Source organism: Morus notabilis, unplaced genomic scaffold (genome assembly GCF_000414095.1).
Source record: "Morus notabilis unplaced genomic scaffold, ASM41409v2 Scaffold201, whole genome shotgun sequence".
NCBI classification, from domain to species: Eukaryota; Viridiplantae; Streptophyta; class Magnoliopsida; order Rosales; family Moraceae; genus Morus; species Morus notabilis.
Genome location: NW_010357101.1, coordinates 859 through 14,281, shown reverse-complemented (window position 1 = coordinate 14,281; position 13,423 = coordinate 859). Strand labels below are relative to the sequence as shown.

Here is a 13,423-nt window from a genome sequence, read left to right as displayed (position 1 = left end):
TGTTATAATTTTTGTTAAAAATAAATAAAAAAAAAGAGAGTAATATAATTATGTAGTCTTTTTATTTGAATTTCTATTAAAAACCTCATAACTACACCTAACCCCCTAACCCTAATCTGACTAAATAATTCATACCCTGAATCTCAAATACAAATGTATACAAATATAGCAGCTTTCTTAATCTTCAATAAATACTACACATGTATCATCAAACCAAACCCAGAAACTCCAACCAAATTATTAATTTGGATAATTGAGAGAATTGTAAATTTACGCATATGGTTAAGGCAGTAAGTAACTAAACAACTTCACTGAATCGAAGCGTGTAACATAAGTTAAACAAATTCCTTTTGAGCATTACAATACAAATGATTCTAATTCCCTCACCAAAATTATTACTGTCATATAGCTAGCTATCATATTGTATTATCTTTTTATGTAAAATGAAAAATGAACAAAGACATGACAGAGTTGCAGATTAAGGAGTGTGTCATATGCCAATTGCCATGCCATGCCCGCTGAGAAGAGCTTGCGTCTTTAAGTTTTTTGGCGTTTGGTTTACTAATCAATACCGAATAATGGTAATAGAAAGGCTAACGAAGGCCTTCAAACTTGAGCTCCGAAAACCAACTCTCTCAACGACGTCAAGGGCGAGCTATGTCCATGAACCACGGTGTCCCTCCATAGAGCCATTCCTGTTGGTAAGAACGTATAATAGCATCATAAACATTAGAATATGTCACATGAGAAATGTTCTTACTAATTTTCTGATATCATGATTCATGATAGAGAGGTGACCACCTATCCATAAAAATAAACCAGCCGTCGCTGCCAAAAAGAATTCTCTGCTGATGCTGTTGAACCTGAAAGACGCCACAAGTTTCACGCTTCATTCAAATCAATCCACCATCCCAGAACAACATTAGACTAGATTAGTCATGACTGCAAAGATAAAAAGCCTTACCAATACAAGCACACGATATTCCCATATCCATAAAAGAAAGAAGCCCAAGAAGAGCCAAGGAACCTGTAATCATGTAACCAAAAAAACAAATCCCAACTGTTAAAGCCTCTAAGGCAGGTCAAGAGATAAGGGCATCATCAAACCTTAATAACACAATCTTAACGCCCGTGAGCGTAGTCGTTGCTCCCAGTCTCAGATGAATTTTTTCATTCATTTTATAACCTTTAACCTTATTACCAGTGCGTAATAATTTTATGAATTACAGACATGGTGCCTGATTTACGTGGTGCTGGCTTTGTCAACAAGAGCAGAAGAGCCAACTGCTGGCTTTGTCAACAAGAGCAGAAGAGCCAACAGGAAGAAACAGTTGTCATAGACTTATGCATTCAACATCATGCACTAAGCCACGGTGACAGGAGGCAACAAGAGACACATAAAATCCATACTGACAAACAAATGTTGGCATGAGCCTGAGATGAGTTTCCATGGACATTTTAGGAGATGAGCCATCATCATACCCAAGATCTGAAAGAAATAAGGCTTTTTTTTTTTCGCTGGAAGTGCGCTGATTTGAGATGTGAATTATGAGGCTGTCTCAGAAGTTTGAAATAAGGCCTCTGTTACTGTCAGGTGGGACTTAGGAGGGAGCTATTTGGTTGTCCATAGCTAAGCTAGCTAGCAATTAACACAAGCTTTTATGGAACTACAAGTAGATATGCATATGCTGTGTGTATCAAAAGAAATGAACATGCTAAATGCTGTTATGCTCCTAATGCCGTTTACTTTACTTTTGTTGGAAGGAAAAGAAAACAGGTTTTATACATTCTATGGGAAGGAAACAAACGATAAAATTGAAAAAAAAAAAAAAAAAATAAAAAAAAAAAAAAAAAAAAAAAAAAAAAGTAAGAAGAAGAAGCATTAATTACCACATGAAATCGCGAATAAGAAGGGCACGGGGGATCATGAGTCCGTTGCCAATCATGGCAAGTAACATGGAGAAAGCCGATAAGCCTTTGATGTTGTTAGGATTCAGGAAATTCGTCCACTGAAACAACCAACACACATAAATGAATGTGAACATTTGAAACTTGGATGTTGGATTTTCGGAGACAAAGACACAAACACAAAGGAGACGTATAATAATTTTGGTACCATTTGTGATACAGGCATCCACATGAAGAGAAGGGTGGCAGTCCAACCAGATATAGCTCCCACAAATTTGATGCCTTTGTCCGATAGTTTCCCCATTCGAGCCTGCGAAGCGAATCCACAGAATTTAAACAAATTCAGTCGTTCACTCATTCATGAAGATTACAAAAAAAAAAAAAAAAAAAAGGGGTTCAATTACCAAAACAACAGCGGTGAGAGCTGCGAGAAAAGCGGAAGCCCCGGGCAGGAGAGTGTTTGGAATGTAGGGGACGAATGTGGACCACATAACCTGCAAAAGTAAGCGTAACATAATCTGACTGATGTTTGACATTAAACAGAGATTTGTGTTTGAGAGAAGACTTGAGAATGCTTAGACCTGTGGGAGAGCAGAGAGGCCACCAACGGTGATAAAATCTTCCCAAAAACGCCAGAAGGAAGGAGGATTGAGCAAGTAAAAGTAGTTGAGGAAATTGACAAGGAGGCCTGCGACGACGACGGCGGAGGTGATGAGGAAGTAAGAGAGAGGCATGGCCTCGGCCATGGCGAGCTGCGCGAAAACGACATACTGAGAGACCACCCCCAGCGTTTGTACGACAATCACCTCCTTCTCCCTCTTCTTCGCAAAGTAGGAGAGGAGAGACAGGTTTCCCAGCAACCCGGTCAACATTCCCTGTAAGTGTATTATCAATCAATCAATCAATCAATCAATCAATCGTGTCATGTGTGTATTATGATTTGATTTATGAGAGAGAATGAATGAATATGAATCATCAATTAAACACAAACATAAACATACGAGCCAGGGGATGGCCAAAAGGGCGGATTTGTTGCCGGAGAGGAGATTGCGGGCGTTGAGGATGATCTGCGGGAGTTGGAGAAGCAGAAACGGGATGTTCGAAGCAGCCGCGAACTTTGCCGTCAGCGAATCCCATTCCCCAAATCTGTCGGAGGAGGAGGAAGTGGAGGAGCAGGAAGAGGGAATTGGCTTCCGTAGGAGGACGAGATTGGGATGTCTTAAACGGAAATTCGGCAGATTATCGGGATTCAAAGTCAAAGAGAAAGCTTTCTTGTAATTGTAATTGTGATTGTTTCTGGAAAGAGAGAGACAAATAGACGAAGAAGAAGAAGAAGGAGGAGGAGGAGGAGGAGAATGGAGAAGCTGGCGGTTAGCAATGGCGGTGGTGCTGTGGGTGTGCGGCATAGCCATTTTCGCTCTTTCTCACTCACTCAGTCACTCTTTTTCTTTTTTGTTGTTTTGTTATTTTTTTTTTTAAAAAAGGAAGGAATGCTATGCCTATGCCTGTGAAAGTGGAGATGGAAGGTTGTAATATAAATAACTGAACTCGATCAGTACGATTGTATCACACACACTCTCTCATGGATGGGCTGTGGGCATACATATTCATGTGCATCTTCACGTGTTCATCTGCGTCTGCATCTCACCTTCTCCACAACATGCCACGTGGCTCTCATCCCTTTTGATATTTTCCGAAAAAATTGTATGATATTTGATAATTCCTCTTTGTTACGTTTACGCCATGCCATTGCCCCGTCCCAAATCCCAATTGCCATAAGACACAGGTATATATATATATATATATATTTGTTTTCTGATCCAATCAAACAATCTCGATCCAAAATCCTTCTCTCTCTTTCTTTTTATTTATTTATTTATTTATTTTAATGATTCTCCGTATTAACATATTGCTTATGGGCCACATTCAAGCTCCTTTTATTATTAACACGAAGAAAGAGAATAAGCTAATGAATAAACTTATGTGACAGTTACCAAATAACATAATTTTGATAAATTCACATTTATCACACTGCCACTTAATTATCACCTCATAGGAAACCTTACCTTATTTCTCCTTCCTCTATAACAGTTACCAAATAACAACAACCAGCCTCTTTATATGTACAAGAAAACTTATTCCACTCAATCTACAAAATGGCCATAATGAATCGCTTTCTAACTAAAGCTTGTGCCAACCATTTTCATAAACAATAAGAATGAAATTGATGATGGCCCAAAGCTCAGGTACAAAAGCAAAACACTCTTGATGGTTGTTCTTTTGCATTTTTGAATTAGGGTGATTTGAGTGATGATCTTAAGTTGAGTTTGAGTTCTAATTTGAGTTAAAGTTGTAACTTGAGTTTCTGTTTAGATATGCATATTTGAGTTATGATTTGAATTGAGAATATTTTCGAGTTTGTGTTTGGTTGAGTCAAAACTTAAATTTGTATTTAGATATATTTTAATAAAAACTCAATGGTGATGAAAAATTTTAATAGAGTATATGGGTGGAGTTTTATTCGTCTTTTCGTTGTGAATGCATAGAAAAAAAATCATCTCAATCGGAATTAAAACGAAAAAGTTATGACATTTTTAAGAATAAAAAAATATTGTTCATTAACTTGAGTTTGAGTTTATAAACTTGAGTTGAAGGGAAAATTTGAACTCGTGTTTAGTTCTAAACTCGAGTTAACTCGAGTTCAAACTCAAGTTTAAACTCGAGTTTTACAAAAGAACATAAACTTAAATAAAGTTGTAACTCGAGTTCAAACTTTTTCTGAGTTCTGTTCCAAAAGAACAACCCCTAAAGCAGTCACAAATAGTACTAAAACTTTGGACGGGCCGCCCGCGACCACCGAAAAGTCAAAATTTTTGCCTGAGTACCGAACCCGAACTGCCCGAAAATTTAGGTTGCCCGACCCGACCCAAATTTCACCATGGACGGGCTTCAGGCAGGAGGTGGCTGCCCGTGCCCGGTCGGGCTGCCCGATGCCCGACCGGCTGCCTGAATTTTTAAACTTTTTTTATATTGTATAATTTGTATTTGTATAATTATAATGTGTACAATTTGAAATTTGAAATGATCACACGAACTATATAAAAAAATTATTTCTTCATTGATTTTTAAAATTTTAATTCATGATTGTCTCATTAAAAACCTTACCAAGAAAAACCTAATTGGGATAAAAACTTGGTAAAGAAAAAAGAGTGCAATCATTGTGGGACGAATTACAAATTTGACAAACTTACAAAGTCTATACAAGATTACAATAACACTATACAAATTAGAAATTACAAAGTAAATAAATATTTACAAATTACAATAATAAAATTTAATTTGAAGCAGAATAATCGTTTTGAAAATTAAAAGTTAATCTATTAAACTTGTCGATCTATTCTTAGCTTGCCGGTGAGATTGTATCGTGTAAGCGTTGGTCCGAATGATCCCAATCCTTGATGCACACCAAAGTTTCAACAATATCCTGTTGCAATGTGTTTCTCCGTTCTTCAAGTATTCGGCCGGTTGTACTGAATGCTTGTTCGGCTGCAACCGTGGAGACCGGGATTGAAAAAATATCAATTGCAAGTCGTGTTAGGATCGGCCAAGTTAATGCTCGTGCCCTCCACCACTGAACCAAATCAAACATTTCACTACTGTATACAACTAAGCCCTCACTCAGGTACGCCATTAACTCGTTGAATCTGCCGCTGTTGCCGCCATCTCTTGACGAAGATCCACTCCCAGATTCTTCTTGACCTTGAGTCGTCGTCTTCTTCTTCTTCTTAGACAACCCGAAAACATTCAAGAATGAATGCGGATTGTCGTCTCGTTGTTACGGTTGTTAAACACGAGGGGTGTTTCTAAACCTACTTTCATAAGAGCTATAGAGAGAAAATATTTTTTCCTTTATAATAGGAAATTGGTCAGTAGTGTCGATGGCTAAAAATTCACCTAAGTTATCTAATCCACTTTCTAAACCTTCTAATTTTAATCTAGGGTCGAAAATAACACCGAAACCATACAACATGGGTAATTTAGACCAATATTTCTTAAACTTGCTTTCCATAGAGGCGATAGGAACTCCTAAAACCTCGTGTGTCCTAAATTCACTAAATAAAATAGACACTTTTAAAAGTTCTCATAACGCTAATGGTGACGTTGGGTAATAAGTTCCACTAAGCTTTATGGTAACTTCGTGAAATCTACCTAAAAAGTTATACAAGAGTTTGGCAACTTGCCAATCAGTTTCATCTATAAATCCTGGTTCTAATTTTGCACTAACATACTTTGTTATAGCATCTTTATAGGGGATGCATTGTTCAAGCATTATATAAGTGGAGTTCCATCTTATGGGCATATCTAAGGCTAATGCTCTAGGATTTTGATTACATGCTTGTAGAAATCTAAACCAATCTTGAATTCTTTGATTACTACCTTGAATTCAAGCAATGTTATCTCTAATTCTTTTAATATGACCTAATATTGATTTTAAACCGGATTTTACTATTAAATTAATTATATGACATGCACAACGTTGGTGAAATATATCATTATTACCGAATAAACTTAAATCATTTTCAAAAAGTTCTATTGCTTTACTATTTGCAGTTGCATTATCTAATGTTATGACAATTATTCTATCTCTTAAACTATATTCATCAATAACAGATAAAATTGTGTTATATATTAAATTGGCAGTATGTGATCCTCTAACACATTTGAAACCTAAGATTCTCTTATCCAAATCAAAACCTTTATAAGAATGTTCGGTTACAGCTAAATAATCATTGTTGGCAATGGCAGACCAAATATCCACCGTTAACGCAATGCAACCACTAGTAGAGTGTAGAAGGTTGATTAATGCTTCCTTTTCTTATTTATACAATTTTAATGCATATTTCCTAAGAGTAGTTTTAGAAAAAAATTGTGCATTAGGATAATGTACAATTTTAATATAACGCAGTCAATTTCTACTACCTTGAATTCAAGCAATGTTATCTCTAATTCTTTTAATATGACCTAATATTGATTTTAAACCGGATTTTACTATTAAATTAATTATATGACATGCACAACGTTGGTGAAATATATCATTATTACCGAATAAACTTAAATCATTTTCAAAAAGTTATATTGCTTTACTATTTGCAGTTGCATTATCTAATGTTATGACAATTATTCTATCTCTTAAACTATATTCATCAATAACAGATAAAATTGTGTTATATATTAAATTGGCAGTATGTGATCCTCTAACACATTTGAAACCTAAGATTCTCTTATCCAAATCAAAACCTTTATAAGAATGTTCGGTTACAGCTAAATAATCATTGTTGGCAATGGCAGACCAAATATCCACCGTTAACGCAATGCAACCACTAGTAGAGTGTAGAAGGTTGATTAATGCTTCCTTTTCTTATTTATACAATTTTAATGCATATTTCCTAAGAGTAGTTTTAGAAAAAAATTGTGCATTAGGATAATGTACAATTTTAATATAACGCAGTCAATTTCTTTGTTCAGTAAAACTTAGTGGTTAATCTAATGTGGCTATTAATTGTTCCATTTCCATACGATCAACTTGCGGATCGTATTTCCACGTGCTTAGACCACCGGTTTGGCGGTCAAACGATAATTACATTTGGCGGAGATTAGCTCCGCCTCCTTGCTTTTGAAGACACTTTTCAGAGTGTCTTCTTAAGTGTGTAGTGCCGTAAATAGTGTTACCTTGTAATTTCTCACCACAATATTTACATTGAGCTACGTATTTAATGTTACCGTTATTGTCGACGTCCTCGAATGTGTTGAAGTGCTCCCAAACTGCTGAGGTGCGCTTGCATTTCTTCTTAGAACTTGCAACACTTGCACTAGCACTACCGCTTGCCTCTCCTCCACGGCCACCAGTGCCACCACCATTACGTCCCCGACCTCTAGTACGTCCACCAGGGGTCGGATTTGCAGTTTTCTCAACAACTCTTTCCGTAGTTTGCGGTTCATGCGTTTGAAAAACATTAAGAAATTGCCCTTATTCGATGTTGAATTGAGCATCAATGGGAATATCACCACCGTAACCAGAAGAAGCCATTATGAAAAATAAGAGAGATTGAGAGCGCTTTGAGAGAGATTAAGAGAGATCGAGAGAGATTTAAACGAGATTAAGAGACATTTGAGAGACATTTGAGAGAGATTAAGAGAAATTGAGAGAAATTGAGAAAGAATGAGAGTTTTTGGGTGAAGAAAATGGTTGGGGGGGTATTTATAGGAAATTTGTTTACTTGAAAAAAAAAAATTTTCCCTCAAAAATTCAGGTCCAACGGCTAGTAACATTTTCGGGCAATCGGGTGGTCGGGCAGGATTCGGGCAACGGTAAAAAATATAGGCGTTGGGGTTCAAAATTTTGGGCATAAATCGGGCGGCGGGTCGGGTTGGCAAAAAGATCCGTTGGGTTCAAAATTCTGGCGGATTTCGGGCTAACGGTCAAAAAAATTCAGGCATTTTCGGGCAAGGCGCAAAATTCGGGCAATGGTCAAAAAAATTCGGGCACATTCGGGTTACCCCAGAAAATTCAAAAAAAAATCCGACGGACGGCGAGGAATGACTTCTCCACGGCGTCAGGCAGTCGGGAGAATGAATATTTTCAGGCTGCCCGAGGCCGTGCTCGAAAAATACCCTGGACGGGCGGCGAATGGCACCTGCCCGCCGTGCCCGAAAATTTTTAGGCACCGGACATACCCGCCGCCCGAACTTGCACCACTAGTCACAAACAACCTTAAAAGTTCTTTAAAATTTGCCCATAAGCAGTAGCATACCAGGATTTGACATAATCCAACAACAAACACACTCAAATACTCAATATATATCACATCATACCCAACCAGGATCTAAATAAACCGGACATAATCATACTCAACCAGGATTTGACATAATCCAATAAACCGGACATAGACAATATATCTAAAAATTGAAATCAAAAGAAACATTTTACCACATCATACTCAAATTGTAAAATCATTGTTGCTCTTCTCTCTAAGATTTATTCTCTATTTTTGTGAAGCTCCCACTAAACTAATATCGCTTCCTCCTCGAAACCCAGATAACGCCTCTCCTTCGTGAAACTCAGGATACCCTCCTCGAAAAAACTTATATGAACCTGTCCCACGCCATTCTGCCAAATCCAGAGGTATCTGCATCGACGTCCTCTGCTCGTCGCGAGGCCGCCATTTGCGAGTAATTGTTGCTGCTGATCTGGTTCTCACGACTTTTTCTTTTTCTTTTTTCATTGGTCGCGAGCATGGGTGCGACTTACATACGTAAGAATAGACTTTGGATTGATTTTGTGATTTCTTTTTTTTTTTTCTTTCCATGTGTAAACTATAACCGATACCAAGTCTAACATCGAATGCTAGTCAGCATTGATTAATTCGTTTTGAAAACGAAAAGAATGCATCAACTTACAAGCTCTTAGTCAGTGTTTCTTTCTAATGTTATCGAAAGTTTGGGTCAGTATGCCCATTAAATACTCGTATTCTAATGAATATTAAGATAAGAAAACAAGATGAAGATTACAAATTTCCTCTCTCGTATGCTAGTATATATACAGTCTTTGTATGGTTTGTACAGTAACAAATGTTTAAATTTAATGTTTGACAAGCATGGCCTCCATTTGTTTCCTTCTGGCGGCGTGTTTTAGTTTCTCGAGCGCAACAAGTCCAACTTGCCTCACTCTTTCTCTCGACAAACCTATGCTGAAAGAGAAAAAGAAGCATTTTAATGTTAATTCGAGGGAAGATTGAAATTCAATTCCAAGTATGCCTCATATGTTTGTTCATCACTCACCGCTTGCTAATATCCTCCCAAGTAAGACACTCATTATCCAGACCGTAGTAGAGCCGTATGATGTCTGTCTCCCGTTCCCCAAGTGTCGTGTTTATGAGCTTGTTTACTTCTTCCTGCACGCACGCCAACCTTGCTAATTAGCTATCGACACCATTTCTTTTTCCTTGAAACCAAATTCTTAATCTAAACCAAAACCAATAAGACTGAGAAGCACCCTCGTTTTGCTCTTACCTTGAGTGCCCACTCGTCTACTCCATGCCAAGGGATGTTCTCAGAGCAATTATCTGCAATGTACTGAACCGGGGAAGAAAAAGGAATAAAAAAGGCCAATAAATGTGTAAAGAAAAAGGCGCACAAGGGTAGATGAATAGTAGATTTTTGAAATTATTTTTGAGTTGACAGTGACTTGTGCCCATAACCGCACTTACACTATGATGAGTTTCTCCCGGAAGGCCATTCAAAGAGGGAAATGCTTCCCTATCAAGGGAGAATACTTTGCTGATTGCCTACATATTGATCCTCACATCAGTATTAGTTAAACAAAACCGTGTATAGGGGAGGGGAAGGAAGAAGATAAGAGCAAAATGCGACAGAATAGATTTTGTAGTGTACCTCAGTTGCGTTCCTAACTTTCTTTTTGGACATGTTCAAGCATTCTGCTATCCTCTGAATACAACACCGGATAAACATTGTAACAGGAATTTTCAAAATCTAATAGAGGGCTATTTTACAAAGGAAATTTCTCTTAAAGCTAAGTAAGGTAGACAACAAACAACTTACATCGATTGATGGGGTTATTCCTTTCTCTTGCAGTCTAATTTTCGCGTTCCTTATTGAACTTAACCTCTCGTGCAAATGTGTGGGCAATCTCAAGGTTCTGGAATTTTCAACCAGTGCTCTTGAAACACCCTGCCAAAACACAACACATTACATCGATTAAACTTGGTCTTCCACTATTGTTCTGTAGAAAAAGTTAATGATGACGAGAATTTCTTTTTTCACGCAATGAAACTGAGGAACCTTTTTTTTTTTTTCTTTTCCGTTTTAAAGGAAAATGCAGTCTTCCCTGACGTATCCACCAGTAGACATAGGTAGAAATTTTGAAACCCTTTGAGGAATCAAATTTCTCAATGCCACGCAATAGACCGATTAAACCGCCCTACAAGATCGGTAGATAGAATACGAGGTTACTTGGGGAATTCATCACAACCTAGCTTAGTTCTGTTCTGGAAATATACACGCATGCAGTTTAAGGATCAGAATAAGAAGCACCTGAACAAGGTCAGCCATTTCAGCGCCCATATTATCGTATCTTTGAGCAATGGACATGACTAGACGAACGTTGCTCATGGCCAGCTTCTCTCTTGCCAAAGAAGACTCGATCATTTTGGAGTGCAACTCAGCACGTGAAATCCTCAATGAAGTTGCGAGTTGTTTATCCGAGGGTTCACATCCTAGTCTTTCCCTGAGTCTAAAATTCCAATGACAAACGGTTAGAAATGAATAAAAGTTTCGTGAATAACAACATGACAAGACACGCAACATGGAAGCTAATAAAAAGTACCTAGACTTGTGGTCCTCTAAAGAAAGGCCAATCTTAATCTTCTTGGAGAGGCGTACAACCTCGGCGTGAGTGAGCAAGTCGGCGCCTACGACACCCTTGAGGTAACCCTTGAAATCGTTAGTGGAGCGAGTGCTGGTGGGAGTGACTGCAGGGGTTCGGGGGGTGTTTCTGGCGGAGGCTCTCTTCCTTCTATGACGGGCAGAGACCCCGGAACAAGTGACCACTGGTTTGTTGTTGTTATAATCAGTACTGGATGTTTGTGTTGTGGACATGACGGGTTTCCTGCGCCCATTAAATGAGAGGTTCCATTGCTTCTCCAGCATGGACTTTTGGAGCAATAGCAGTGCGTCGACCGAGTGGCCTAGAGCGGCTGAGCTCTCTCCTCCTCCTCCTTCTTCTTCTTCTTCTCCTCCTTCTCCTCCTTCTCCTTCTTCTTCTTCTTCCTCTTCCTCTTCTTCTTCGATGTCGTCTTCATCGTCGTCATAATCCCGACCTGCTGCCTCGTGTAACCAAGGCGGAGCGGAGGATGCGTGAAGATGCTCCTTGAGAGCTCTCCTGATAGACCGTTGGTGGTTTCGAGAACTGGGAGTAGTGTAATTGGAGGACTTTCTAGAAAGAATGAGGTGGTAGTTGGCCGAAGTGAAGGTGAATTGGGAATGATCCATATTGAGAAAAGAAGACAGCTTTTCCGAGCCGTCCGAATAATACGAGGATGAACTGAACACCACCCTCTTTCCTGTTGTTGTCGTACTACCAAGACCAATCACTGCAGCTGTGGCCATCATTGGATAATATTGTTGTGTGTATATGTATGTATCTATCTATCTACACACGCCAGATCAAAGGTTTATTCCAATTAGTCTAATGATCACCTGCATCAATTCCATGGACATTATAATTAGGCAAAACCATAAACAAACAAACAAACAAAAGAAAATATGTCTTTGTAGTCTGTGGTCTGTAATCTGTATTCAGGAGGCAGGCAGGCAGGCAGCCAGGAGCAGAGCTCTAATCTATGCAGCATTACGCATATCATCTGATATAATTAATGATAAAATGACAATGGGATAGAAATTCAAACATAAAAACATGCAAGATTAAATTTGTCCAACAAAAAAATAAAATAAATAAAACCAAAACGGAAAGAAATTCAAATATAGAAAGAAAGCAATTGCTTACCCGAACAAAAACCAGAAGAAAGCAGTTAATTGTTAGTTGAGAGAAGAAACTCCCAAGAAGAAGAAGAACTCAAAAGAAGCAAAAACCAAAAGGCGGTGAACCCGATGTTTACCAACGTTGCAGACTCAGACTCAGAGTGGTTGAAATTTGATACAAATTTTATCAACCAATTTACAAACAATACCAATACCATCCAACACCACTGCTTATTTGCTGTTATTTGTATTTATATTTATTCTTTTATTCTTTTCTTTATTGTTTATTATATGTTTTCTGAGATTCATAAATAATAATAAAAACAAACAAAAAAGAGAGAGAAAATAATAACGTGTAAAAGGAAGATATCGGAGTGTGAGAATGAGATGCGATTGGCTGGAACAGATATCGGGTTTTGCTTTGAGTGGTCTGCACTTTGCCATTTCATATTTCCATCCATTTTTTATTTTTTTGGAATTTCTTTTCTCCCAACAAAACAAACATCTCTCTCTCTCTCGTTTTTCTACTATTACTTCTATTATTATTATTATTTTTTTATATGTTTTTTTTTTTTCAAGAGAAAATGAAAAATCGGAGGCCATTTTCCCTCAAAGAAAACAAAAAGGGGGAATAGGGTTTTACATAAATCTGAATAATTCACAAATTTAATCCACCCTAATTCAATTTGAAAAAAGTAATTTATAGTATTATTTTTTATTTTTTGGCCCACTAAATGTCTGACCTGAGGTGTTTAGGGCGGTTTATGGGTTGAGCTTATAACCCAACCCGTACAAATATTACCTCTTGTAATATCTAACCCTAGGCAACTTATTTATACTCTCTTCAAATTTCAGCTGCAGTCCTTCCTTGACCAGACCGTCTTCAGTCCTTCCTCAATCATTCGACTTAGTCACCTAGACTCTTAAGCTCTCCGGCGCAGATGATTTCTTTTCGTCT

At 37.9% G+C, this 13,423-nt stretch overlaps 2 protein-coding genes across 3 annotated transcripts; both read right to left on the bottom strand.

The window, feature by feature from the left end:
- Positions 1–277: 277 nt before the first annotated feature.
- LOC21402576 (maltose excess protein 1-like, chloroplastic) lies at positions 278–3,506 on the bottom strand. The gene is made up of 8 exons (XM_010089136.2): positions 2,910–3,506; positions 2,490–2,783; positions 2,313–2,402; positions 2,117–2,218; positions 1,891–2,009; positions 965–1,027; positions 802–863; positions 278–695 (listed from the first exon to the last, which is right to left on the bottom strand). Exons 1-8 carry the CDS (start codon positions 3,318–3,320, stop codon positions 607–609), a joined length of 1,230 nt encoding a protein of 409 aa, XP_010087438.1. The 5' UTR covers positions 3,321–3,506; the 3' UTR covers positions 278–606.
- Positions 3,507–9,375: 5,869 nt separating this feature from the next.
- Positions 9,376–12,682, bottom strand: LOC21402575 (RNA polymerase sigma factor sigA). 2 transcript variants are annotated; one of them, XM_024165284.1, is made up of 10 exons: positions 12,491–12,682; positions 11,312–12,183; positions 11,020–11,218; positions 10,814–10,906; positions 10,528–10,656; positions 10,360–10,413; positions 10,176–10,253; positions 9,979–10,041; positions 9,748–9,860; positions 9,376–9,656 (listed from the first exon to the last, which is right to left on the bottom strand). In XM_024165284.1, exons 2-10 carry the CDS (start codon positions 12,094–12,096, stop codon positions 9,548–9,550), a joined length of 1,623 nt encoding a protein of 540 aa, XP_024021052.1. In that variant the 5' UTR covers positions 12,097–12,183; positions 12,491–12,682; the 3' UTR covers positions 9,376–9,547. The 2 variants fall into 2 exon arrangements, with proteins under 2 accessions (XP_024021052.1, XP_024021056.1); XM_024165288.1 differs by having other exon boundaries at positions 11,312–12,136.
- Between the last annotated feature and the right edge of the window lie 741 nt (positions 12,683–13,423).

Excerpts from the sequence above, each read along its gene's own strand:
- LOC21402576 (XM_010089136.2), bottom strand. The coding sequence starts at position 3,320 with ATGGCTATGCCGCACACCCACAGCACCACCGCCATTGCTAACCGCCAG. Across the intron at positions 2,010-2,116 it reads GGATGCCTGTATCACAAATG|TGGACGAATTTCCTGAATCC; the intron begins GTACCAAAATTA and ends TGGTTGTTTCAG. Across the intron at positions 864-964 it reads AATATCGTGTGCTTGTATTG|GTTCAACAGCATCAGCAGAG; the intron begins GTAAGGCTTTTT and ends GGCGTCTTTCAG.
- LOC21402575 (XM_024165284.1), bottom strand. The coding sequence starts at position 12,096 with ATGATGGCCACAGCTGCAGTGATTGGTCTTGGTAGTACGACAACAACA. Across the intron at positions 11,219-11,311 it reads TTAGAGGACCACAAGTCTAG|ACTCAGGGAAAGACTAGGAT; the intron begins GTACTTTTTATT and ends TTGGAATTTTAG. Across the intron at positions 10,414-10,527 it reads GAATAACCCCATCAATCGAT|AGGATAGCAGAATGCTTGAA; the intron begins GTAAGTTGTTTG and ends TGTTGTATTCAG.